We start from the raw sequence: 26,040 nt of genomic DNA, 5'->3' as shown, positions 1-26,040 counted from the left end.
TGCATTCCCGTCAATGAGGGCAAAATACTTTTAACTGAACATTAATTTCAGCTCTCGGGGAAACTAAAATGAGTTTACAGCGGTTCAAAATATGTCAAAAATCAAGAGTTAGAAGGAACAGCCTAACTAGGTACACTTCAGCATCCTGTGGTTCTGAAAGTCTTTCGGAATGTGGATAGCCCAGGCAATATTTCTGGATGTATTTTTTTCTAAGCATAACTAACAATAAACTTGGTCTATACAAATGGCAGAATAATGCGAGATGGGTAGTTTCCGCCAACATGGAGCTTGTGCGTTCCCTTGTTCCGAACCTCCAGTTCCACCTTGGCATACTTAGTCTCCTGGATCAAAGGATACTCACCACTGACTTGCACACGCAGGGACTCGCCAGCTTCAAAGTCAATACCCATAGCCCACAGCCCGATTTCCAGCTCAACGATTGTTCCGGGGGGAATCTTTTGCACCTCCGAGTGCGTATGGAACGGGTATTGGGGATGGATAGATCTTGCGGGATCAATCTGACGATGAGAAGCCCTTAGGATTCCAGTCGGGCCGTAGTAGATGGTCAGGTTGCTATACTCGTCTCGAGGAATATCTTCAACCTTCGAGTATGGCGCAGCTGAGAGGGGAATGTTGACATTGATCATCTCTTTTCCATCCTTATCAAGCTTGCGAATGAGAACGTAGACAATCATGTCATCTAAATCATCGCAAGACATATGAAGGACGGCCTTGGGTAGACCCATCAACCGAGTCTTCTGCGAGAATTTGTATGTGAAGCCAACAAAGTCAACCGGATCACTTCGACTCTCGGAGTTATAAGACAGGGTCGCTTGTCTCACAGGCGGCTGGGAAGCAAGAGTATGCTCCTCCGTGAAGAAAAGCTCGCGATATTCGGTATTGGGCAGAGGAAAGTTGTCGGCGACGATTGGATATTCGGGAGGCATGTTACCATAGTTCAGCGAAGCCATCCGCACCTTCGGGGTCTTCTCCCAACCATTGTCTTCTCCCTTGAGGTACTTGGAGAAGAAAGATGCCAGTTCGTCGCGAGATTCTTTCTCAACCCACAAGTCGAACCACTCTTGATAAGGGTCCCATCGGAGCCATTTATCTTCTGAATCGACGTCTAGCCATCCTCGAACCGAGCCCATGGTATGAACAAAGCTGGAGTAAGAGGCCACCACGTAGGTCGGAATCTTGATTTTACTAATCTCAGCGCGCTTATCTGCCCAATATGGGTTGATTGTCTGGCTGCGACGGAACATTTCCTTAAAATCTTCGAGTCCGTGCCGACCTCGAATGGTCTCACGGGTAATCAAATCGAAGAGACCATTGTCCCAAGCTCCACCTCTGACGAATTGTTCGCGGTATAGATCACCACAAGCCTCCCACGGAGCAATGGCTTTCAGCGATGGAGGTTGGGTAGCGGCAATGAACCACTGGACGATGCCCAGGTGTGAGTTACCCGCGAGACCGAGATTTCCATTGCACCAATCCATCTTCGCCAAGGCTTCGATAACGTCGTGGCCATCCTCTCCCTCTTGAGTACCCATAATCACAATGGAACCGTCGGAGTCTCCAGCACCACGAGCATCGACGTTGACGATGGCGAATCCTTTCGGGCAATACTCGGCAGGGTCGGGACCCTCGAAGCGTTCGAGGCCAGAAAGACAACCATCGGGGACACCGACGCCCCAGCGGACCTTTTTCATCATGTTGATTCCATTATGTTTCTTGCCGAAAGGGCTCCAGGCGACAATCGCTGGGACCTTCTCTTCGGTCACCGGCCGATAGATGTCGCAGTAAAGGGTGCAGCCGTCGCGGACACGAATGGCTACATCGTGTTGCACAATCAGATCCTCATCGAGAGCGCGAGAATTGAATCCGTTCCAGCCCTTTGGAAGAGTTTCAGTGCGGGGATTGAAGGCCTGGTAGCCATTGTGGCCAACAGTGGGCGGCTTGATTTCGAGGTTGGCGACTTGGGCGGGAGGAGGCATGTTGAGAATTGGAGGATAAGAGACCGACTTGTCAATTTTCAGCGAGGGGTCTCAGTTTGATTAAAATAGACAGCCATCGGTGAAGTTATACACTTTTCTTCTCCGTTACTTTTCTTCTAGTCGGAGATGCCCCGTGCCAAGCCCAGCGAGGCTCGCCTCCCCCACCGGAGAGACTTCAGACTTCCGCGTGGGGGTGTCACACTGTGAGGACACAAGTCCAGATCACAACATGTTCTTGCAAATATTTTCTCCAGATTGCTCGGGGACTGTCCGAGAACTTTCTCCCCGCAAAATCCTCATGTGACATTTTTCCGTTGATCAACGGACTCGTTCGGCCGTCAACCCCGAGAGGCAACCAGCTTAGTCGGCCTTCCTTGAAATGAGCGCCCCTACTGCCTATTTAAGACCGAACGTTTTCATTCACTGCTGGTTCTCAACAAGTTTGCAAATCTCAATCTTCATAGAGAAGAAACTCTGCACAGTTTGCCTCAACCCTATTCTATTACCCTACATTCCTCTACCTATTCCAACTCACGATGGCTCCCGGCATCCTTGACCAGAACGCAAACACCGCTTATGGTGATTGGCGTGACGAATTCTACAGCAAAGGATACGTCGTCCTGAAGAATGTTATCTCTCGTGAGAAGGCTTTGAAGTACCGCAAGAAGACTCTCGACTGGCTGCAGTCTTTCGACACCGATTTCGATATCAATGACCGCAGCACCTGGACCGCAAAGAACTTGCCTCAAAGCTTCAAGGCTGGCATGTACTTGAACTACTGTGCTGCGCATGAAAAATATGTGTGGGATGCTAGAATGTACGCACTGAATCCTATTATCAATACAACTTCACACAAAGCTAACCTTGATCACAGGGAACCCGAAATCATCGACGCCTTCGCCAAGATCTGGGGAACTGATGAGTTGCTGGTGTCTTTCGACACTATCAATGTCACCCTCCCCGGCCGCACTGACGTTGAGTGGTCCCCCTGGCCTCACGTTGACCAAGCTCCCGAGCGACGGGGTCTTTCTTGTGTGCAAGGCATCATCAATCTCAGCGAGGCTGGACCCAAGGACGGCGGCCTGATGCTTATGGAGGGATCTTCCAAGCTATTCGACAGATTTTTCGACCTTAACCCTCCGGATCGTACTCAGGGCATCGGAGCTAAGCACTACGACTTCTATCCCTTCAAGGAGCACCACGTCAAGTGGTACGAAGAGCAAGGTTGCAAGCTCATCAAAGTCTGCGCTGAGCCGGGAGATCTGATTCTTTGGGACTCGCGCTCGATGCACTATGCCAAGTTCCCTGAAAGCGACGAGATTCGGACCATCATCTACGCCTGTTATACTCCTGCCTCTCACGCTACTCCCGAGGATCTGAAGAAGAAGGCGGAGCTTTTCCATCGTTGGGAGACTACCACCCATTGGCCTCACTGCAACATTCACGGTCATGGCAAGGCTATGGTCGATGGGAAGGTTGATCCTCTGGAAAGAGATGAACCTCTTGAGAAGCCTGTGTTGACTGATCGCCTGCTCCAGCTGGCAGGTGTTAAGCCTTACTAGTGAATCAATACACTTTCGGAAATGTAACAGAGCAGGAGATACAACGTTTTCATTTACATACTTTCATTATGATTTAACATGTCAGTTTAGAGCTACTCCAAAATATATCAAAAAATGAAAGAAAAAAAGAAGGGAATTGTCCTTTGTCTGGAATCAATATCATTGCTTTTTGGATCTTGACACCATCGTTGCAAAAAGTCAACTCGTAGAATAAGGTAGGCCTTTACTTTCTAGAAACCTGTTGAGTACACCCCAAAATATAGCCCGACAAGTAATTTTCCCGACGGGAAAAGTTCCACTGAAGGAAAGACAAATCTGTGTTAGCTTCCCCCTACCGAGGTACTAATCAACAGCGCCACGAAGAGGCCCAGATCATTGCTGTTGGTAGGCATGGAATCAAAGTCAACATGTTTGAACATGGAGCCACAGTCAACATGTTATAGATCACCACTGACCAGTAAGTGATCTTTTGAGAACGCTTTCCAAGAAAAGCGTCTCGCGGATTGCAAGCAATCTGGACATGGAGTTATTCAACATGTCTTTAACATGGACAAAGTCAACATGTTATAGATCACCACTGACCAGTAAGTGATCTCTTGAGAACGCTTGCTCTTGGAACAAGAAAAGCGTCGAAACCCCTTTAACGACGATCGGGGCCTTTACCCTTACCACCACGGTAAGTGAGGTCCTCCGAGTGGTGGGGAGGGGGGCCACCAGCAGAAGAGTCGGCCGGGGCAGACGAGGTCTCGGACGCGCCAGAGAAACCACCAGGGACACCGCCGGCGGCGGAGGACGAACCGACGACGGGGGCGGGGCGACGGGGGCGGACGCAAGACGGACCGGCAGCGGAGGACGACTGGGCGGGCTCTAGTTTTATGGTTAGTTATATCAATAAGATGAATGGATCTATACTCACTCGTCTCCGTATCATCCTCGAACTTATATCCGCGCGCAGTCATGATGCTGCGAACCTTTGCGGATTCCGCGTCGAGCACCTCAGGCTTCGAGCGGTGCCTAGCGCGGCCCTCGTCGATCCGGCCAAGCTCGGCTTCCAACTCCTCCATCGGACAAGTCATACGCTCCTCGTCCGTCATAGCCCCCTTAGGGGGCTGCGCGCTTGTCTGCTGCTGCTTAGCGGGCGGCGCGGCTAATAATCCACGAAGTATTAGCGTGTTCCTTTAATAATAGACTCCATATGAACTTCTTAACTTACCCGCAAGGCCCTCGGCAGGACGCTTCTTCCCTTTGTTTCTATTGGCGGGGGGAGAGTACTTCTATTATATTAGCTTCTGTAGCTGATGGATGAGGGGAATGGGTGGGATGATGGTGATGAGACTGATGAGGGTGATGAGTACTTACTCTGCGTTGCATCGTGATGATTTTATCTTAACTTTTTTTTCTGAAAAAAGCGAAAGGGCAAGGTGGGTGGTGAAGGTTGAGAGGGGAGAGAGAAGAAGAGAGTTCGTGGAAGAGAGGAAACATTGAAGTGCTTTGGATTCAGGTGCTGGCAGTCCTGAGAAGTGAGGTACGAGTCGTACTTGCCTATTCGGGAAGGCATCTACCAACAAGTCTGTAGTAGTGCCACGAAGAGGCCTAGGATTTGCACGATTCAGGTATGCAATACATCGATACATCTCACAACGATGACGAATATAAACTTAAAACCATTATAAAACAGATCACTACTGATAAGTAAGTGACCTGACGAGTGCAGGCGGGTGGTGAAACGCTTACCTATTCTTGGAGAAAATTGCCTCACAAACAGCCCGCCGTCATGCCTGCTAGCCTGGGTTTGTCAAGGCTTACAGAAGTCCTTTGCCGGATAGTAGCGAAGATCATCCCAGTGACGCTCAGCATACCCACATCAATTTTACGCAGATATGTTACCCTTCTATCGTAAGATCCCACCCGACCAAACCAGGAGCATCGAATGTCAGGCAATTTCACACCGTAAGCGATGTTACTGCAAGCTCGCCGTTCCCCTTTCAATACTTCCTCAAGGACGTAACATGCCCGAAATAAGGGAATGCCTCGTTATAGTAGCCTCTACAGATCCATTCAACCCAGGTGGAGGCATCCCATTCTGCGTGCGCAAAACCGCTAGACTCGGACATGGTCATTTAGTCCCGGCTTCTCCTGCAGGAGCTGAAAGGTATCATTCAGAGGTTCCCATGGTAGAGCAGAGGCAATATTGATGGGAGATCGAATAGCGTCGCACATTGACCAGCCTTTCGTCGAGAAGCCGCCATCGTTTTTCGGCCTCATAAGGGTCAAGAGAAATACCTAGTGTATGGACATTCTCGAGCACGGTTGTGCGCTCTCGATTATAAAGGCTGTAAAACTTGTCAACACCTAGTGTTGCTTCACTGCAACAATCTTGCGAAGTAGATGGTATAAGATACAACACTTCTTCGCGGAAGGCTTTGTATTCCGGGTATATTCTATGTTGATGCCCTTCTTATCCCAATAGCGTCCGGAACAGCAATCAAAAGATAAATACCGGTCTTCATATCAAGCTCACCGTTTGCAAGATCAAACAGGCCCTTCAAAGACCACTGGTATTTTAGTACAGGATCTTTGACTTTATGGTGAAAGCCTAGCATGTATAGTGGACCAATTGATCAACATCATGGTTTCGGGCCTTTCGGCAACTGCGTTCTGTCGTCCGCCATCGAACGGTTGGTTTTTGAGTTGTTATTAGTCCAAAGCTAATACAAGATGATTTGGAACAGAAAATGATTCTGTACTCTTAGAGTTAAGAGGTTCCCAAAAGAGGTGTCAAAGGAGGCGATAAAAGGGATAACAGAAGTAGAAAAGGTGTTGAAGCGAATGTTGAAGAACGTTTTTAAAGACATATTCCAAGATATTGGCCTTGGCCTATCGAGCGTGCATGGTGTTCCGCATCTTATAGTATCCCCGAGGATACCATTGGACACCCGGCTCCATTGCTATTTACCTACAAACTAATGATACATCAAAACCGTAAATCATATTATGTAAATTGTGTTGCTGTCAAATTGTCTTCAAGAATACCATTGCCCGTCCATTTGCCCCCAATCCATATCCGGAAGCAGCTCATCCAAGTTGAATTCACCCATCATGGTTGGCCAAAGAAGACCGAGCTCATCCGCGGATGAGTCCAGGGCAGTGGGCAGCATGGTCCCATATTCATTAATGGGATCGATTGAGGGCCCTTCATTCTGGAAAGCCATCTTCAACAGATTTATCGCAGTCCCCTTATCAGTTGACGCAACACTAGGACTATGAAGTTCTATTTGCAGAAGTATTTCAAGCATTTGCGACCCTTGGATCGCCAAGGGAGTGCTGGAGTTGGGGTATTGAATAGCGCTGATGCAGTAACGGATTAATCTTCGACGCTCGGTAAGCTGGTTTGAAACTGTCGAGTCTTTGAAACAAATGAGGTGGATGGCTAGATAGACACCCGCAGCTAACGTAGCTGCCGAAATTATCCTATTATATCAACCCAGGTTAGTCACATTATTCTGTCGTCTTCAGATTAAGTGCGAATGCAATTCCCGAGGCTTACCAATGACACTGGTATAAACGCGGGACCGCCTGTTGACGCATGTGAATTATTTTTAAAGCGCTTTTCAAGCCTCTCTCGATGATTGGCTCTGTGTTTGGTCGTCCCATGAGCCAAAGTACCAAAGAAGCTCGCGCTATCGTCACTGAAAGCAACTGAGTTGTGTGTCCAATAAGATACTCCTGCGCTGCAACCCAGGTGGGAGTGTCGGCAGATAGTGGTATCTTTCGGCGGGCCATCGATTCTTCGATGGTCTCTACCTGATTGAGCACCGCCGTAAATCGGTCCGTGTTGAGATCACGCGGAGCCTTGACGTTAATGTAGATGACGCTAGCGAGCTGCGACATGGTAAGATGATATCGGAGTGCCGGTATATCTGTAGTTTCCAGGGATGCATTCTCCAGAAGGAGGTCATCATTGTCACATGGTTGCGGTGACAAGGCTGTATTGAAGCTTGAAGGAGAAATAGAAGACGGGCGCGTAAACATTCCGAGCCTGTTGAAGTGTTAGAAAAAAACAATATTTCCTCATTTTTAGTCCGTTTTTAGACTAACCAGTCGCAAATGACCAGTGTCCACCATAAACGACGCCCTAGCTGACGATCCTCGGGGGTGGACCAATTGGCCTGTGATGCTAGTCGCTGAGAAAAGCGGTCTTCCGAGGCCAAGAGATGCATATCCAGTGCCCTGGCAGTATTTGTTGCGAGGCCTAAGAGCAGATACTCTTGTTCCATCTGACCGAAATGACTGTGAGCCAAAGTAAGTATCGCAGCTGCTTGTACTGTAGTTAAGTTTGCCTTGCTCAATGGGTTCGAAGCCTCGAGCTCTTTCATTGCGGCTTCATACCACATTCGAGCAATATGCCTGCCCCTTTCACCGTTTATCTCTGACTGGCCCGCATTTTCCTCGAAACCGCTGAGGCGGGGCAAGATCGGTCGCTCTTCCGGGTCCATATACAGTAACCCAACCTTTGATCATGTCAGCCATCTTGTAATGCTACGAAATATCGAAAATAAAACTGACAGTTAAAAGACTAAAATAAACTGATAGCCAGCCATGATCATTCACGGAGGCAGAATCATTACCCCTTTCTATGGATTCCCAAAAGACCTCGTGTTCCCGTTGAAAGACCTTTGTCCTAATAGCACAATGGATCCAAGTCAGGTTCGTTAAAGCAAAGTCCACAATCTGATGGCTGGAATCCCGGTCTGGGATAAGCATGAGAAAGACTGGCCTTCCGGGCTGGTAGAGCGGAGCAATAGTCGTCTTCTCGGAAAGGTCAGTGGGGTTATGCGGTTTCCCATGCGAGAGAGACTCGAGCATGACCAAAAGGCCCTCCGGATTGGTGCCCGCATGATTTGATCGCTGAGCTGAGCTCGATTCGCCAAGCCGAGCTTCAAGCATCGCTATCCGGTGTTGGAGTGTCAATTTGTCATGATCAATAATCTGATCCGATCTGTATACCCTGTTAAACTGGGGCCCCGGATGGAGATTGTATCGGATCCAACTCACTGGGTCATCGACTGGGGGCTAAATTCCGGGGGCACGCATGCTCCAGCTTGTCCGCGTCGCGTACAAGCACCGCAAGGATATGCATGATCACATTTTATCTTTCTCCGGGAACATTCCGTGCAGCTACGAATCTTTCGCGTGAAAGGATGAGTAGCCATGATGCGACCGCAGTGATATGCGAAAAGGGCAAGACTCGATGGTAATGACCAATCTCGATAGATTCGTGAGAGATCCGATGTAATGAAAGAATAGCCGAGGGGACCCCGCGGAAGCCCAAGGGAAAAGAAAAAAAATGACAAGGTTTATCCCCCACATATCCGGGGTGACGCTAGTTTCCGAGCGGTGGCTAACCCTCCGCACTTTACCTCTCACACTCTTCGACCAGTATATCAGGCTCTAGGCCGCACCAAGATGGGGCAATGACATTCAAGGGGAACAAACTGTGTCGATAACTGTGTGACTTCTCATATTTCTGATTCCAATGGCCGACGACAAAGCACAAGATGGGTTCGTCGAGTGCGTTGACCCGAGAACCAATCTCAAGCCCGAACCTCGCATCACCGGAACAGTGAATTTGATCGAAGATGGAGAGATCATTCTCATCCCGCGGCCGACAGCTGACCCTCAGGGTATGCTATTGATGCCGATGGGCACTTAGTTGACTAGGGACTTTGTCTGACCAGCTGGATAGATCCGCTCAACCTGCCTGAGTGGCACAAATGGCTGATCTTAATCATTGTCGCGCTCTGTCAGTAATCCGATATCTGTATTTCAGGGATCAGTTGGTTAACCGTCAATTTTCCATAGATGCTATGACCGGCAACCTACTCGCCAGTGGAATTGGCATATTGATTCCTCAGTTGAACGAAGTCTATAACAATGATCCCCATGTCGATGATCTGGTGACTTGGCCAGCTTTCTACATGGGCTTAGGCAATCTTATTGCTATGCCGATTGCAGATGCTATCGGTCGTCGTCCAGTCTACCTGCTTTCGAATGTGATCCTGATTATAGGCAGCATTTGGTGCTCTTACTCAAACAGTCTAGGCTCCCATATTGGGGGCCGCGATTTTATGGCACTGGCAGCCGGGCAAAGCGAAGCCCTGTGTGTGCTGATTGCAGAAGTAAGCGAATTCCAGTCCGTATCCAAATGGCGTGATTCTGACGGATCCAACAGGAAACATTCTTCATGCACCAGCGTGGTAACCGCATCGCATGGTTCTGCTCCCTGCAGACACTTGGAACGGCGCTCTTCATCATCGCTAGCTCATATATCAGCAACAGTATTGGGTGGCGATGGTGGTATGGAATCTTCGCTATCATAACCGGTTTTACTTTTGTACTCTCGATCTTGTTCGTTGTCGAGACCAAGTACGATCGGCCTCTGGACAGCTTCTGTAAGATTTCCCCATGATTCCCCGTTGATTGAAATGTGCTAACTGCCCCATTCTTTTATTATAGTCGGTGGCAGCGATGATTCTGCCGAGGGCAAGGTTACTGCCTCTCAAAGACGTAACTTAGATTTTGTCAACTTCAAAGCCAGATCATTCTGGAACGACCTTAAGCCCTGGGGAGCAGTCAAGCCCCAGTGGAAGGAAATTCCAAAGTTCTGGTATCATCTGGGCCAACTAACTCTCTTCCCCGCAGTTCTTTGGCTCGTTCTTTGCAGTGGTGCCCTCTTGGGCACTTATATCTTAATGACTGCTGTATTCGCCCAGGTTCTGATGGCCCCTCCATATAGCTTCAACCCCAACTACCTTGGATTTGTTATGGGAGGTCAAGCAGTGGTCGCGTTTGTTGTTCAGCCTATTGCCGGGTACGGAAGTGATATTGCTCTAAAATATCTGACAACGCGAAACAAAGGAGTTAGCGAGGTGTGTATTTCCCTATCAACCCACGCCTACGCAAGACAAAAACAACTGACCCGAACTCTCAGCCCGAGTACCGACTTATTCCTGCTATTCTACCTGCTGCAGTCGCAATCGTCTCGTGTGTGATATATGGACGCTCATGCGAGTATCCAGCTGATTGGGCTTGGACGGGTGTCGTCATCCCTATGAATGCCCTGTTCTACAGTTTTGTCAGTGTCGTTGTCCTTGGGTTCGTCTATACCATGGACTGCTATCCTCAACGCGGTCACATTGCCATGGTGGCACTTTGTGCGGGTCGAGGATTCATATCTTTCGGTATTTCTTTCGGTACTACCGCGTTTGTGAGGGTATCAGGATATGACGGAGCGTTAGACATCTGCGCCATTGTACTCGGAGTGCTGACTAGCTTTGGCTTCGTTACTTACTTCTTCGGAAAGAGTTTCCGTAAGTTCACTCAGCGATGGGCTGTGGACGAGTAATCGCTCCTGGGCAGAACCTTAGTATCTTGCCCCTGCTCATGCAAGGGTTCTTGGTCTACTCTGAACAGTGTACATCCATGGAAGGAGATCTAGCGAATTGAAGGCTTGAATATTGTTGGATTGACATTCTTACCGCGAAATGAGTAGAATAAAGTTTTTCGTGACTTCCCAATTGTGTTGATTGCGGAGCGCAGCGAAGCATTTTACCTGTTAAGAAAGGGGTGGTGGTAGTTTTCGCGATGTGTTGCACAAAATACAGGGTTCTGATTGGTCAGTTTATGGCAGAATTAGGCGGTGAGCTTTTAAAATCTCTCTACTAATAGATTGTATACGAATTGACTAGATTGTCTACGAATTAAATAGATTCTATGCGAATTGTATAGATTATATTACTATCTACCCACTACCCTTCTATGACCGCGCAAGCGCGGTCATGGGAGCGTGGGTGGGCTATTGTATCCCCATAGCCCCCCATGGTTTCTAGCTATTCACCTACCGGTTCCTAGGGGGTTCTCCTCCCTTGTTTAATAGATAATCTCTATATGTAGTAATTGATTGTATGCGAACTGTATATATCGTATGCGAATTTAATAGAAATCCGCTGCGCTCCGCACTTATTGGTGTCCCCCGTGGGGCGCCATTGGAAACCTTGTACTGAGATATCATTCTAGGATGATTATTAGTATTATTGCGGAGAGCAGTGAAACTTATGGCCTCTGAAGTATAGTTACAAAATGGCGGGGGTGGTTAGTGCCAAGGATAGTATACTATTTATCAAGAGTATAAGAGACAGTGCTTCGCTCCCCACATATCGATGTCTCCTCGTGGGGTGTCATTGGAAACCTTGTATGTTGGGCAATAGAAATAGCCAATTCGAAGAGGAAAGAGTATGCAAGACCACCAGTAGGAAAATGTAAGTATACTACGGTGATTGTAAATGTGATATTTAGCGATTGTTGTTGTTGGAGGACAGATGACTAGAATTATTCCATGAATACATATACCGTCCGTATTTTAACTTCACCTTTTCCCTCGAGATCACCTGCCCTACGTAGAGGACGCTTTCCCGACCGGCCTTGTTGTACACTATGAACACTGGCATAGCTATTCTGTCGCATTCTTTTACGGACTCTTGCAAGCCTGGCCGGTCCCCGGATTCCGTTCTTTCGCGGTTTTGTACGGGCTGGCGAGGGGGTTGAGACCAAGGAGGGACTAGCGCTTAACCCCACGCTTGAAGGTTCCCCCATGGATTCCTTTCTTGAACCCTAAATCCATCAACTCCGCATTTTTATACCTGTTTTTGGTGCATTTTTGCACTTACTACGCTCTCTCACGCGCATCCTTATGACAATACTCTCAGTCTTGAACCTCGCGCATCCACTCTGAAAACGGATTGCGTAAATGACGCTGAAAACAGGCAGTGTTGGAAATCTGGATTCCACATTAACACTGACTTCGACCTCTCTTGGCCAGACACGGGTAAAACCTTCACCTACAATTGGGAAATCACCAATACAACATGTGCCCCTGATGGCAATGAAAACAGGATCTGCATGTTGGTCAACGGCCAGTTTCCGGGGCCACGCTTGTAGCAGACTGGGGAGACACCATCGTCGTGAACGTCAAGAACTCTATGCAGTACAACGGCACAGGTCTTCACTGGCATGGCATTCGTCAACTGGGGACCGTTGAGCAGGACGGCGTGCCAGGGATAACTGAATGTAAGACGATCTTACAACGAAAACTTTCACAATCTAACATAAAATTTAGGCCCATTGGCAACTAACGATTCGAGAACCTACAAATTCAAGGCGACCCAGTACGGCACATCCTGGTACCATTCCCACTTCAATGCTCAGTATGGCAATGGCCTGCTTGGTGGAATACATATAAATGGCCCATCCACCGCAAACTATGATATCGACTTGGGACACTTCTTTGTGTCCGACTGGTACTATGATACTGCCGAACAGGATGCGCTTAGAACAGCTGCTGCCTTTCTAGGCGCGCCTGCTGTAGGCAACGCTGATACCGTTCTCGTCAATGGGACAAATAAGTCCCCTGACAACTCAACTGGCTCTTGGTCGACAACCACAATAATTCCTGGCAAAACGTACCGATTGAGGGTCGTTAACTCCGGCGTGGACAACCAAATTCGCATCTCTCTGGATAACCACCCATTGACTATCATCGCTAATGATCTCGTGCCTATCGAGCCTATTACCGTTGACACCCTCTTAGTAGGTATAGGCCAGCGATACGACATACTGGTAAAGGCTACTGAGAAGACAGGGAACTACTGGTTCCGTGCTGTCACTGAAGCTCTTGTGTTACTACTGCGAACAACAACGGGCTTGCTATTTTCAACTAGAAGGGCACAAAGCCATCGGATCCAACCTCGTCTGCGTATCCCGATCCCGGCGACTGCAATGAACCAAGTCCGCTTCGTCCTTGGATTCACCAGACTGTCCCAAATAACACATTTGTGGATAATGTTGATTCACTCATACTAGCCTTCACGGGAGTAACTTTCCCTGGTGTCAATGGTACCGGAATCAGCTGGACTTTCAACAACACCGGTATACTGGTTGACTGGTCGGACCCAACCCTAAAGTACGTCGTCGAGCACGACAACAACTTCAATAAGAACATGAGTGTGATCAAGCTTCCCGGGTATAATGAGTGGGCCTTCTGGGTCATTCAAGCCAAAGATGGCGCAAATACAGTCTCTCCTATCCCACATCCAATGCATTTACATGGTCATGACTTTTTTATCATCGGTCAGAAAGAAAACGCAATATTCGACAATGAGGCTGACTTCCAGAGCTTAAATTTTACGCGTCCTCCCCGTCGCGACGTTGCTCTGTTGCCTAATTAATGGAGGCTGGATGGTTATAGCTTTCTATCTTGATAACCCAGGAGCTTGGCTGTTTCATTGTCATATTGGTGTTCATGTGGACGAGGGACTTGCTGTGCAGTTCCTGGAGACCGAGAGCAAGATAAATCTGCCAGACAAGGCTTGTAATACGACATGCAAGAACTGGAACACTTGGTGGGATGGCAATCACCCATACTATCGCAATGAGAGTGGGTCGGGAATATAAAGAAAGTCAGCCAGCTACTTGGCCGCCTTTGGCTCAGTCAATGGATCTCTTTGATTATTATTTTCTCGGAATTTTCTGTAAATCAATCAATCAACACCCTTTTAGCCTCATGCAGCCTAACTAGTAGTGTAATGGCTATTTAGGCGCTTCCCTTCCTGTTCCGGCATCCGCTATACTCCGTGCTTTATTTATTCCGTCAAACATGAATGGATAGTAGTCTTCAATCGTTGACCATTATACTACTCGTGTGGACCCTCTGTAAGAATCTGATTCTCAAGCAACAGATTCAGCCTGCACAAGTTTGAGCAGACATTCAACTTTAGTAGCAGTTCCTTAAGTATTAATGAAGCAACGAGGTCAGAGAAACTTGCCGTCTTTTCTTCAAGATTCGTCTTACCACCTGAATAATTGATAAGAAGAATTTTTGGATAGAAGTTGTTTATAAATTGATGGCATTTTTCCCAGTCTCGTACACTACTACAAAGATCCACATAGAAAAAATCAAAGACCAAAAGATCCAGCAGCAAAGTGCAAGAAAACCTTACGCGTGAGCACCCATCCAGAATATCCTACAACCGAAACAACAGGTAAAACGATAAACAGCGCGCCCACAATGATACCTTGCTCAAAGAATCCAATAGCTGTTCCGGGTCCTTGGCCCGTCTCTCTCAGAGGCTGTGCTTCACGTTTCCGGAGAATCTGCAAAGTCTTGGACATTGGGTTACTCAGATCCTCCAGTCCAATGACAGAAGTTTCGATCGGTTCGATGACCTCCGGTCTTGCTTTAGACAGCATCTCTTTTGTGTACCGGAGATCAAGCGAGAAATTTCCTTGCTTGAGGGGGAGGGCCGGTCCCACTGGATGGTAACGCAGAGCAGGAGTTAGTTGGTAATCTAAACAAACTTATTGATCAAGTGTTTTGCTTTCTTACCAAGGAGCTGTGCGGGAATATGATTGATAAATGACCAATGGCTATTGATCTGTTGGCTTAGGAACTTTCCAGCGGCAGGCTCAGCGAAATGGTAGGCAACGAGATACTCGGGGCTATATAGTATTAGAAAATGGGATTTCGGAAGGGGTGATCCAGGGATAGAACCAACATATTTGACAGTGTAAGAACAGCGTCTGCTAAACTAGCAACTGTAAGTAGGGTCAAGTATCGCCCTTCTCCGCGCTGATTGACCAAGTGAGATGACCTAAGTAATCAGATGCTGCGTCAGTGAACCTCTTTGGGGATATTGAGTCGTGTGCTCTCACTTTTGGTGGACATCGATCATGTATAGACCCTCTTTCTTGATAAGTGTAGCTTCTCCATCGCTCTCCGCCTCTGCCACAACTTTCTTCCATGCAGCATCCTTGGAATCGGCCTGGATTGAGTTTACCTCACGGCCTCCACTCAGTCGCTCTCGAGTCATTGTATCAATAAATTTGCTCTTCACCCATTCGTTCACGACAATCAAATCCGGGGCATGGGGAGACTGTCCAGAGAATGCAAGATGAGCAGACAGAATTTGTTGCGCTGCCTTTTCAACGTCCGCTGTACGGTCGATGACCGCAACAGAACGAAGATTCGGTAGAGATCTGACAGAATTAGATGCTTCTGTTGTACCAGTTTGATCAATAATAAGAGCTCTAGGAAGGATCTCTAGATCAGTCACAGGGCCCTGGACTAGGCCATAGAGCTCCCAGTCTAGGGGTTGGAACAGGGATGGGATCAAGTTATCAACGTCATGCTTTCCACACTGTAAAAGATCCAACGTCAATTATTCCATCCAAAAGCAAGAGCCATTGAGGGACGAAGATCGCGAAAACATACCTCAACAACAAAAGTATTTCCAGCGGCAAGAGCGCATGCCACGGCCGAGATGATAGAATAGAAGCGTGTATGCGCCGTCGGCCTAACCACAACCACCCCATGGCCTACACGACGCTCGGTGTTGTTCTCCCCTCTTGCAATCTTATATTCATCGGCAATGGCTTTGTCGAAATTGATAGATTCATAGTGTTTTCTGACTGTCGCAATTGCAATGGAAAACTCCACTTCAGCCTCCGTTCCAGTAGTGAGCGGGTTGGAAGCAATCACTTCCAAGATCTCCTCACGCGAGTCCAGGATGCTTTGGTGCAAAACTTTCAATTGACTTTGTATGAAACGGACATTGGAGGTCCGGCCATCGGCTGCTGCAGCGCAAACGCGCTTCAAATGAGAGTCAGAGGACCACATTTCGATCGATCGCTGGCAAAGCAATAGCAAGCAAGGACGGACTTCGGATAGATTGAGGAGAAAAACTCGTTTTATCTCAGTCGAAACTTCGTTTACTCCGCAATTCTCCATGTTTGAGTCAACTCCCGAACTCCGCATCTCCTGGTGGGTGTGACCCCCCACCGGAACGATTCTAAAGCCTGGAATACGGATATAAGAGAGTACCCATTCTAGCTTCATTTCCCCATCCCCAATTCCCCATTCCAGCTATCCCAATTCGCTCGCTCTTACAAAGAACCGAAAAATGGCAACTCAAACGGCTACGACCACTACTGCGTCTTCGCTGAGTGACTATCATATTCAACTGACTGGCAGTACCGATGCCCTACCGGTAAAGATTACTCGTCGTCGGGCCACGGGCAGAAACCCGCCCCGATGGCCTACGACTTACAGACGTGTTCCTCCACACCGTCCCGTCAACAAAAACCTCGACCCATCGGAACGTCCGAACGGAGCGAGTGCCGGGGAATGGGTCTTTGTGAATGTCATGCTGAATGGTGTACGCTTGAACTCTGTAAGTGGAGGACACTAGCCATAGCTTAACCCCCTAAAGCAAAGCTAACAGAAACTTCAGCTATTTGTGACCAGCTATGAGAGCACCTTAGGAAGATTCTATCCGAAATTGACAAGATATGAGATTGGTGGAGAGTGGTAACTTTGCCGGATGTTTTGTACTTAGTCTATCGATGGTAGTCAAGAAATTGAATCTCATTGCGTGTTTCCTTCGGTATCTTACAGGCATTGCCTTCGAACTAATTCAAAAAGCGCTGTCTTAACTCCGAACATTAGATCTCATCCTCGGATATAAGTTTTATCTTCGATTAGAAAGGGACGTTGTCCGTTTCGCGGGGCTCCGGGTGGGGGAGACCACATCCGCCACCGGAATGCTGTCGGATCCCCGCGAATCCAGACGCAGGAACAAGGTCGCGTCAAATTTGCAGATTAACTAGAGTCAAATAAAAGCTACAGACTGTGGGCTTCGTAAACCTGTTCAAATTTTTTAGAAAATTGTTCTCATCTCTTTTCATACTGTTGCTGTCAAAATGCCGAACCAAATTCGAGATATCAGCGAGACCTTCGTGGACGACGAGAACCAATTGATCTTCCACAAGAACGTATCTGTTCCGCTCAAATGGAATGGAGGCGTGCTTCGTGTCAATGTGTACCTACCCAAGGCTGAGGGGAAATACCCCAGTCTCTTGACTTATGGGCCCTACGGAAAAGATATCTATTATGGGGAGTACGACTCTTCCTATCCGAATTTTGTCCTCGGATCATTCTAACAGCGATTCTTACCCTAGCTTCCATACAAAGTCCTTCTCCGAGGTGAATCCCGTGCACAAGTCGAAATATTCAGCTTGGGAGACCCCCGATCCAGTTTACTGGACGAAGCTCGGTTATGCTGTTGTCCGTGCCGATGAACAGGGCTTGGGCCAATCACCCGGTTTACTGGATACAATGTCTGCGAGCACTGCCAACAGCTTCTTCGATCTGATCGAGTGGACAGCCGTTCAAGACTGGTGCAGCGGTAAAGTTGGGTTGCTAGGTGTGAGCTACTATGCCGGTAAGTTGGCTCAAGATCTAAGTACCACTCCCTGAACCTCTCTGACTTCAAGTTTCAGGTAGTCAATGGCGTGTTGCAGCAAAGCGTCCCAAAGGCCTCGCTGCTATCATTCCTCACGAAGGTATGAGCGATTACTACCGTGATCGTTGCAGACACGGTGGAATTTTATCAAACAACTTCATCAACTTCTGGTGGAACCGACAAGTGATCACCAATCAGTACGGCCGTCCCAACCGCTCCAAGTCCCGCTGGGGTGAAGACACGATCGAAGGTGACCTTGACGCCGCCGAACTTGAACAGAATTGCCGAGACCAGAACGCGGATAATGCAGCAAACCCCTTCCTTGACGACGAGTATCATGCGTCAAAGGTCTTCCGGTTGGAGGATATTGAGGTGCCGCTGCTGAGCGTCGCAAATTGGGGTGGAAACACCCTTCATCTGCGAGGCAATGTTGAGGGATATACGTGGGCAGGCTCGAAGCAGAAGTTCCTGCGATTCATTGTAGGCCGCCACGATTTGCCTTTCTACTATGATGAGGAAGTGGAGCTGCAGCGCAGCTTTTTGTCGGCCTTCTTGAAGGATGACGATTATGCCGGATGGAAGACTGGCAAGGTGCCTCCAGTTAGTGTTTGCTTAAGGAAGGGTGATGTTGGGTTCAATAATCCCGAGGGCGAAAAGGGCTTTGCTCGCAGGAATGAGTCGCAGTGGCCTCTTGCGAGCACTCAGTATACCAAGTTCTTCCTGACTCCTGATCTTACTATGGATAAGGATGCACAGGGCATCAAACCAGCGGAGTCTTCCATTCTGTCTTATGATGCAGGCGATTCGTCTGCCAAGGGAGTCAAGGTACTCGAATTCAAGATGCCGCCTGTTCAGTCAGAGCTCGAGGTGACAGGCCATGTTCTCGCACACCTAGGTGTCTCGGTTGACAGCTCTGTCTCCCCACCACCCGAGAACTTGGACCTGGATCTCTTCCTGACCCTTCGTCATTTTACTGCTGCTGGAAAGGAAGTTCCATACACTGGATCGTCCGGTGATGCTGTCCCTGTCACAAAGGGCTGGCTACGGACCAGCATGCGCAAGGTGAACCCCGAGAGCCCATATCACAGACCCTACCTCCCTCGACGGGAGTATCGATCCATCGATGTCCAGCCCGTTCAGAGCGGCGTTATTTATGAATGCGATGTGGAGCTGTGGCCGACTAATGTCGTCGTTGAAAAGGGAGGCTGGTTGGTGCTGCAAGTCTCATCGGAGGATACGGAGCCTGGCGTAGGCCTCTTCAAGCACAACTCTCCTATCGACCGGTATGTACAGATCCCTTTTCTAGAGATACTTGTGCTAATGACTATCAACCTACAGACCTGCTGCGAAGTTTTCCGGAACTAACAACATTCACTTCGCCCATGAGAACTACCTGCTCTTGCCTGTAATTCCCTGAGATACGCGTTCAACATCTCCACAACTCTGTTTTAGCTAGGAAGTCACTTACCTTAGAGCTCTGTCATAGAAATTGTCATCATTTCATCTTCATGTCCAGAAAAAGTTCGATCTAATACACGCTAGTAACGTTACTGTCAGTTTAAGGGTCTCCAGAGACTAGGACATGAGCAACCATTTTACGACATGGCGATGCAGAGATATATTAGATGACAACATCGTACATTGCAGTAGCGTTCCATGGGTCTAATGTTTATCTGATGGTGCTTCCAAGCCACGCATATGGCGACGTCATCGTGCCTAATGGATCCCCGCCCGTCAAAGACGCGGGACTGCCCGACATCAACCCTGACGTCTAACCCCACAGGGAATCTATGGTAGCACCCTGGAAGAAACCGAGATAGGAGCATGATCGAAGCCATTACTGTAGGTTTTGAGTAACAGTATCTTCAAGAATGCATTCAGGCTGTGTTGATACACTCTGTGAAAGGAGAAGATAGATGTATAGTGTACCTAGGTAGGTCTAGCCGGACACGCTTTAAACTCCTCTACTTCTAAAGATCTTTCGAAACGTCTTTTGAATTTTCTCTCCTGACCAGGCAATATCTCTCGATTCATCTTTCAAAGCATGACTAATGAGGTAGTAGGTAAGGTTGAAAACTTATGAAACTCCACTGTACCCGAAAAGAGTAATCACAAAGTGGCAAGTGATTATCAAAGGAGGGATATGCAAAACTCAAAATCGAAAATACAAAGGCTGTATGATGTATGCAGGCTAATCAGCAAAAAGAAAGAAAGAAAAACACTCCTTGTCATGCTAGCGTAAGATTCACAAGTGCGGGGGCGAGAGAACAAAATAGGCAGGCTCGAGAATTATCCGAGAGTATCCGCATATGAAAATGAAGAAAACAGATATGAGCCGCCTGTCATATCAATAACACTTTAAGACGGCAAAGTATCATGACGGAGCATAGGAAGCCGATATGCAGGTATCCGGAAGCAGAAATACCCTACCCGACGTCATGGGTTGGGTTAGCATCACCCTATTGCCCGCAGAGGGCGCTTAAGCCGCCTCTACCGAAAGATCGCCTCAGGTGACAAGGGCATCGTCGTCACCGTAGATATCCGTATCATCAAAGAATACCGCGGACTGGCGTCGAATTTCCTCGATGAGACTGCCCCGCCGGGTCGGGGTCTGAGGGCGGGAGGATGCCGTTGAATGGGACATGCTATCGGAGACATCCACATAACGCGAGTCACCATCTTCGTGACGTTCAGGAAAGCTTGCGTCCAATCTCTGAGAAATAACATCTGATGGCTCAAGCTCCGGAGCTTGCATCCGCCGAGACAAGATTGGGGAAAGAGAGCGCCCTCCCGTAGTAGAATGTTGTTGGAGGCCCCTCATGATACTCTTTTCAATTTTGAGGCGGTTTGTAATAAACTGAATTTTGGGAAATGCACTTTGCTGACCGACATGGATCATGCGCGCAAGTCGTTCTGGTGTAGGGTCCGAGAGAATGTGGACAAAATCAGAGGGAATGCTCTTAGGCCAGATAGTAACCGTGCCACTGAATTTCTGTAACCAGATCTCACTCCAATCTTGGCCCAGAGGCCGTGGGAGGAGCTCAAGATGCCGTAAGACTCGGAGCCATTTATTCAAGTCGAGTTTGATGTATTGTTCGATCGCAGTACCGAGGAATCCACCGCGCCAGCCACGGCCCTTGCGGTGCGTGACGGGGCGCCCCACGGTTCCTCGTGAGCTGAAGAAGAACAAATTGATGTGGGGGTTGACCTTGAGCCGAGAATTCGTTATCAGAGAGATCCACAAATCAAAGTAGTGGGGGCGATCGACAGACCTGTGACACAATTGTGAAATTCACATTGAAATGCAAATTGAGCGCTTTGATGGGTATATCGGTCCTCAAGCTACCATCCTTCCACTTGTGTCCGAAAGAGTAAGGCGCTAGGGTACCATTGGGCTTCTTGGTCATCAGAACCACCGGATTCAGGATGCCAGGCACTGCAGCTGAAGCCAACACTGCGCTCCAAATGACGCAATCGGGGGCAGTCAGATAGTTTGCGAGTATGGTAGGCGAATGAGGGTCTGAGGGTACACAAGAGACATTCAAGATACGGCCAGTGCGTTCATACGCCTCCCTGAAAGTCATAGATCCTCGGCAAAACCAGGAACACTGTCGAGCCCAATCGATCGTATCGAATCGAGCACCCGTCTTCCACCATCGACTACTCCACTGGAAAAACCCTTCGTGGCATGCCCGAATTCGGTGTGCTAGAGCCGGCACTAGTAGCTGCTTCAGCTCTTCATCGGTTCGGGTCGCTACCAGACCAGCGACGAGTGCTCCGCCAGATGTTCCAGTAATGATCTCCGGCAGCACCCCATTTTCTAGCAAACTTTTTACCACTCCGAAGTGGTAGTATGCAAAGGTCGCCCCACCAGACAGACATAGCGCCGTACGTCCAAAGTTCGTATCGAGATGTTTGAAGAGGCGGTACTTGATCTCTCGGTCGATTTGCCTGTAGTCACGAACCAGTTCGATGCACGTATGTACCTCGTCGATATATTCCTGTACCAGGTCTTTCGTCCCAGAGTAGGCCTCACTGTACATCCGAGGATTCTCCACGCCGGCAAAATTGTTCTTGACACAGGCTTCCAGCAAAGCACTAAGCTCCTCGATCGCCGAAGTCTCGCCACCATTCAGTTCACGCTCGGCCTCATATCTTGCTGTCTTCAGCTGATCTACGACCTTGGTGATGGTGAGGTGATCATAGTAAGCGTACTCGTCTGTTTCCTTCCACTTGTCATTCCCCAAATAGGCGTCCAGCGCCTGAGCAGAACTCAACCAGCTCGCGTAATCTTTCTGAGCCCAGAGGCCTCGCCTGAGCCGCTGCCTTTTACCTCTCCAGGTTACACATTGCTCGTAAACGAGGATGTAAACCCGGACGAGGACATAGCCACAACTCAGCACGGCAATCCACGCGAAAACGGTGAACAAAAACGGCCACTTCAACACGGTGTATAACACTCCTTCCCTTGTTTCGTCTTTGCTTCGCTTCGGGGCCTTCCGACGGCCACGGGTTTTGCGCACGCGTTGGTTGATCGGGCGCCAGTCGTTGATAGCTACCAATGGAGACGCCTCTGGGGCATGCAATGCCTTCTCGAATGCTTTCAGCTCTTCCGGTTTAATGAATTCTCGGTCGTAGTCCGGCAGACCGACCGGGTCATATTGGTCGTGTAGCACTGCTTTCTCCGCGGTGGGCATGGTTCAACTCATTGTGTAGTAGATCGTGAGGAATGAAGGCATCTGGCCACACAGCTTTGATGAATCCGGTTGGGGCAGTAGCTTCCCAGCGACGTCAGCGTCACGTGCATCTCCACTCCACTGTGGAGGCAACCGTGGCTAGTGTGTGGCTAATGCACTTTGATTATCGGCACCCCGCGATTGTTATCTTTTGAAAAAAAAAAAAAAAGATAAGGAACAAGCAACAATCCATGGTTCGGTCTTCCACTCTACTGGAACCGGCGCAATTAGTTTGCTTTTCAGGGTGTGATCACCTCCAGACCGCTATCTGCTTCCCTCGAAATACGAAGTCAAGTACGGACCACGGTTAAGGAGTTCACAATGACTCAATGATCAAGTACAAGGTCAATTGTGTCAAGGATCATAAAATCTTTCCTTCCCACCGCGGGGCAGTGCGGCAAGGCATTCCAGGCAAAGACACAATTATCCATCCTCCCTCACCATGCTACGCAGGAAGTTGGCACTCGCATTCGCATATGTACTTGCATTTGCATTCGCAGCTTGCAATTCGCGCATGCTCGTTAGAAAGTCAATCTGGTGGCACAACATTGGTCCGAGTGTAGCTTTGAGGAATGCTCGCGAGACGGACTCCCACGAGAAAAACATCCCCTTCGTCGCCCGGGACACAATCTTCATTCCCCTCGTTAACCCTCCATCCCCCTCCAAGAAAAGTTTTCGGTGGAGAAAAGTCTATCTTGCTCACACGATGATCCAAGATATGATGGTAGTGGCTGTAGAAATCAGAAAAACAAAGGCTTCGGAGCAGCACGGCAAAGCTTCACCGCTAGATGCCATCCGGTTCCGATCTTTATGTAGATGTGTGGTAGCCGTTGTGATTGGTGGGGCTGGTAACCTTTTTTTACTCTCCTACTTTCCTTTTTCTTATTTGGGTTGGTGGTGCAATCTGTCGTGGAGGGCCAGGAAAGCACCCTATGGGCTGACGCGGGGTTCGATATCATTTTAGCCGCCCGCAACGGGATTGGCGATATCGGAGACATTGGAAGGGGATATCCATTGGAGAGAGCGGTTCGTCGGCGAAATTAGGAAAATTTAGGATACGGTGTAGGTCGTACTGGCCAGGTGACGACATGAGGTTATCCATGAGATTCAAAACCCACTCGGTTGGTGGTGGTGACGAACCTGGTGGATGGATGAGGTGGATATATATCTCGTCGGGAGATGGACATTGGAGAGTGTATCCATTTTACCGGGTCATCACCTGACTAAGATAGATACAGGACATCAACTAGTTATGTACTACAAGATTTAAATACTCGATACTTTTACATAGCAGCAAGAGGTTATAGTTCAATATATATACCCTGCACTTAATGTTCTAATAATGGCCTCCAAAGACAATCCCATCGGAAATCGGAAATAAGTAACCCCAAATGATGTGCAGATGTGCATACGTGCACCACTCCATCGGGTGGGATTGGTTGCTAATTAGCACCGAGTCTCCAGTCATATGCACCCCTTGGCGCTGATCATGCTGATCCACCCTCGTCCTGTGAAATCCTCGAATCGAGGGAAAGCAAAAAGCAAACATTACTTGCGGTGGCTTCTTCTCCAGTGGCTCGTTCAGATCTCAATCCTTGGTCATAGATTCCGAATCTTCTTGGTTAGAACGATAGATCCGACGACTTTGTCGTCGTACGCAACGGCGGAATGGAAATCAAATAGATTTTCTAATTTTCGGTTGCGCGGTAGCCGCCCGTCATTTTAGGTTACCTTTTAGACTCACTAGTATGATTTGTAAACCGGGATGGGAACAGGGGGGTGGGGAGGGGCGATTGCGATGACAGACAGTAGTAGGAGTGGGCTAGTAAGTGCGTGAATCATGGAGGGGGATAAAGTATGGAATTTAGTGTCGTGTAATAGGTTGTGAGCATCTCCTACTCGTTACTCTTTCAACCCCGAACTAACTAGACTCGAACGGTATATTCCGAACACTACTTGGCTGAATGTTCCTCCTCCGCTGGCCTCTCACAACCAAGCACCTCGGCATCCAAACGGCTCAACTCCAATGGTCGCTTCCTCATTTGGTTTGATGCAGATCGCTAAACTTCTTTTCACGGGTTAAATGCTGTGGCGCCAGGGTTGAAGTTACCCTCTTCCACCTCCACCCCGCTCACAGCGATCATTGTCTCTCCCGTAGTCAGTAGTCCCATGTTAACTACATACTATGTAGTAAACTTCGATGAATGGTCAAACTCGCGAGGCAAGAAGCAAATACATCAAGAAAAAGTAAATATGGTCAAATATGCAGACTTTCAGCGAGCCACACGAGGGGCTTGGCTGATTGCGTCTTTGGGAAATGACCATGTCGTGTCTCACCCAATAAGCAGGCCGCCCGCGATATCACCCTTTCGGATCCTCGTGCTGTATTGATCGCCCGCAGTGGGGAGGCAAAAGAGAACCGGTCAACGCCCGAGGGCATCTAATTTCTCACGTTGATCCATTGGAGTTTATTGGATGCTTACAACGTCCGCCAAACTCTTGACTCTTGGGGGGGGGGGGGGGGTTTGACTCTCCTGCTAGATCTGGTTGTTGAAGGCTGATCGTATCTAGATATCTAGATATCATGTGTTTCTACAGGGCAAGATCGCCCCCACCCCCCTTTTTGGGGTATTGATCATTCCCATGTGCGCTGAGCATTCTTTCAGCTAGATGGGGCTGGGGGAGGGGTTCCTGATTAGGGTACGGTACTCGTGGCCAAGGTCATCATCACAGTCACCAGTCACGTAACGTCGGGGGGAGCTGAAGGGAAAATGGACAGCTCCAGTATGCTCAAGTCGTAAGATTTCTGCGTCGGTGAGCCCAGCAGAGGCTCAGCAATGCAGGTAGCTGTATGCACTTCCTTTGATAGATAGAACTTCGGAGTACTTCGACCAAGTACATATGTATACTTTCTTATGTCTCGCTGCTTAGTATACATGCCAAGCCTAACTTTCAAGTATATCTTCTCCGTACCAACAGGAGTACGTACAACACGGGACCTGGGGCTCCTGCAAGGACAGACTGCATGCGAACTACTCCTGGCCACTGCATAGGGGGGAGGGTTAGCCTGCTGCGAGGTTGGGAGCAGAGGTTGGACCGAGCGTCCTTTGCGGCGCAGGTTCAGGAATGTTAGCGAGAAAAACAAGCCGACAAGCGATGATTCCCTGTTCTTAATTATGCTGATAATCTATAGTTGGACCAAGTTCATCTCGCTAATAATAATCAATCTGAGTCAAATACCGAGGAAAATGTCTAATTTCCCATACCCCGCGCTCAGCCAGGGGATCGACTCCAGGGATCAACTTTTGACAGTTTCACCTTCGGGAACAAATATCCAATGCGATCACAGGTACACATATGGAGGTTGTACACGGTCGATACTTGGATACAT

General features: G+C 48.6%; 9 protein-coding genes across 9 annotated transcripts; 4 read left to right on the top strand and 5 right to left on the bottom strand.

The window, feature by feature from the left end:
* Positions 1–236: 236 nt before the first annotated feature.
* N7496_009580 (CocE/NonD family hydrolase) lies at positions 237–1,997 on the bottom strand (the record flags this gene model as incomplete). The annotated part of the gene is made up of 1 exon (XM_056702494.1): positions 237–1,997. One exon carries the CDS (start codon positions 1,995–1,997, stop codon positions 237–239), a length of 1,761 nt encoding a protein of 586 aa, XP_056551494.1.
* A 536-nt stretch (positions 1,998–2,533) lies between these two features.
* N7496_009579 (uncharacterized protein) lies at positions 2,534–3,559 on the top strand (the record flags this gene model as incomplete). The annotated part of the gene is made up of 1 exon (XM_056702493.1): positions 2,534–3,559. One exon carries the CDS (start codon positions 2,534–2,536, stop codon positions 3,557–3,559), a length of 1,026 nt encoding a protein of 341 aa, XP_056551493.1.
* Positions 3,560–4,199: 640 nt separating this feature from the next.
* Positions 4,200–4,930, bottom strand: N7496_009578 (uncharacterized protein; the record flags this gene model as incomplete). Its single annotated transcript, XM_056702492.1, has 4 exons — positions 4,200–4,426; positions 4,476–4,706; positions 4,773–4,833; positions 4,919–4,930. The coding sequence occupies 4 exons, from the start codon at positions 4,928–4,930 to the stop codon at positions 4,200–4,202; spliced, it is 531 nt and encodes a 176-aa protein (XP_056551492.1).
* A 1,652-nt stretch (positions 4,931–6,582) lies between these two features.
* On the bottom strand, positions 6,583–8,506 carry N7496_009577 (fungal specific transcription factor domain-containing protein; the record flags this gene model as incomplete). Its single annotated transcript, XM_056702491.1, has 4 exons — positions 6,583–7,030; positions 7,107–7,598; positions 7,658–8,070; positions 8,126–8,506. The coding sequence occupies 4 exons, from the start codon at positions 8,504–8,506 to the stop codon at positions 6,583–6,585; spliced, it is 1,734 nt and encodes a 577-aa protein (XP_056551491.1).
* Positions 8,507–9,095: 589 nt separating this feature from the next.
* N7496_009576 (MFS general substrate transporter) lies at positions 9,096–10,964 on the top strand (the record flags this gene model as incomplete). The annotated part of the gene is made up of 6 exons (XM_056702490.1): positions 9,096–9,243; positions 9,306–9,362; positions 9,422–9,738; positions 9,792–10,011; positions 10,076–10,488; positions 10,551–10,964. The coding sequence occupies 6 exons, from the start codon at positions 9,096–9,098 to the stop codon at positions 10,962–10,964; spliced, it is 1,569 nt and encodes a 522-aa protein (XP_056551490.1).
* A 1,401-nt stretch (positions 10,965–12,365) lies between these two features.
* N7496_009575 (uncharacterized protein) lies at positions 12,366–13,842 on the top strand (the record flags this gene model as incomplete). The annotated part of the gene is made up of 4 exons (XM_056702489.1): positions 12,366–12,443; positions 12,511–12,685; positions 12,735–13,204; positions 13,336–13,842. 4 exons carry the CDS (start codon positions 12,366–12,368, stop codon positions 13,840–13,842), a joined length of 1,230 nt encoding a protein of 409 aa, XP_056551489.1.
* Positions 13,843–14,569: 727 nt separating this feature from the next.
* N7496_009574 (uncharacterized protein) lies at positions 14,570–16,289 on the bottom strand (the record flags this gene model as incomplete). The annotated part of the gene is made up of 5 exons (XM_056702488.1): positions 14,570–14,925; positions 15,000–15,112; positions 15,169–15,264; positions 15,326–15,810; positions 15,885–16,289. The coding sequence occupies 5 exons, from the start codon at positions 16,287–16,289 to the stop codon at positions 14,570–14,572; spliced, it is 1,455 nt and encodes a 484-aa protein (XP_056551488.1).
* A 1,082-nt stretch (positions 16,290–17,371) lies between these two features.
* On the top strand, positions 17,372–19,330 carry N7496_009573 (uncharacterized protein; the record flags this gene model as incomplete). Its single annotated transcript, XM_056702487.1, has 4 exons — positions 17,372–17,568; positions 17,630–17,892; positions 17,951–19,196; positions 19,252–19,330. 4 exons carry the CDS (start codon positions 17,372–17,374, stop codon positions 19,328–19,330), a joined length of 1,785 nt encoding a protein of 594 aa, XP_056551487.1.
* Positions 19,331–20,419: 1,089 nt separating this feature from the next.
* On the bottom strand, positions 20,420–22,610 carry N7496_009572 (patatin-like phospholipase domain-containing protein; the record flags this gene model as incomplete). Its single annotated transcript, XM_056702486.1, has 2 exons — positions 20,420–21,121; positions 21,186–22,610. The coding sequence occupies 2 exons, from the start codon at positions 22,608–22,610 to the stop codon at positions 20,420–20,422; spliced, it is 2,127 nt and encodes a 708-aa protein (XP_056551486.1).
* Positions 22,611–26,040: the final 3,430 nt, after the last annotated feature.

The sequence above is a fragment of the Penicillium cataractarum genome (genome assembly GCF_028827025.1).
Source record: "Penicillium cataractarum strain IBT 29864 chromosome Unknown utg000008l, whole genome shotgun sequence".
Taxonomy (NCBI): domain Eukaryota; kingdom Fungi; phylum Ascomycota; class Eurotiomycetes; order Eurotiales; family Aspergillaceae; genus Penicillium; species Penicillium cataractarum.
Note: the sequence above shows the minus strand (reverse complement) of the source record. Positions and strands in the feature narration are given on the sequence as shown.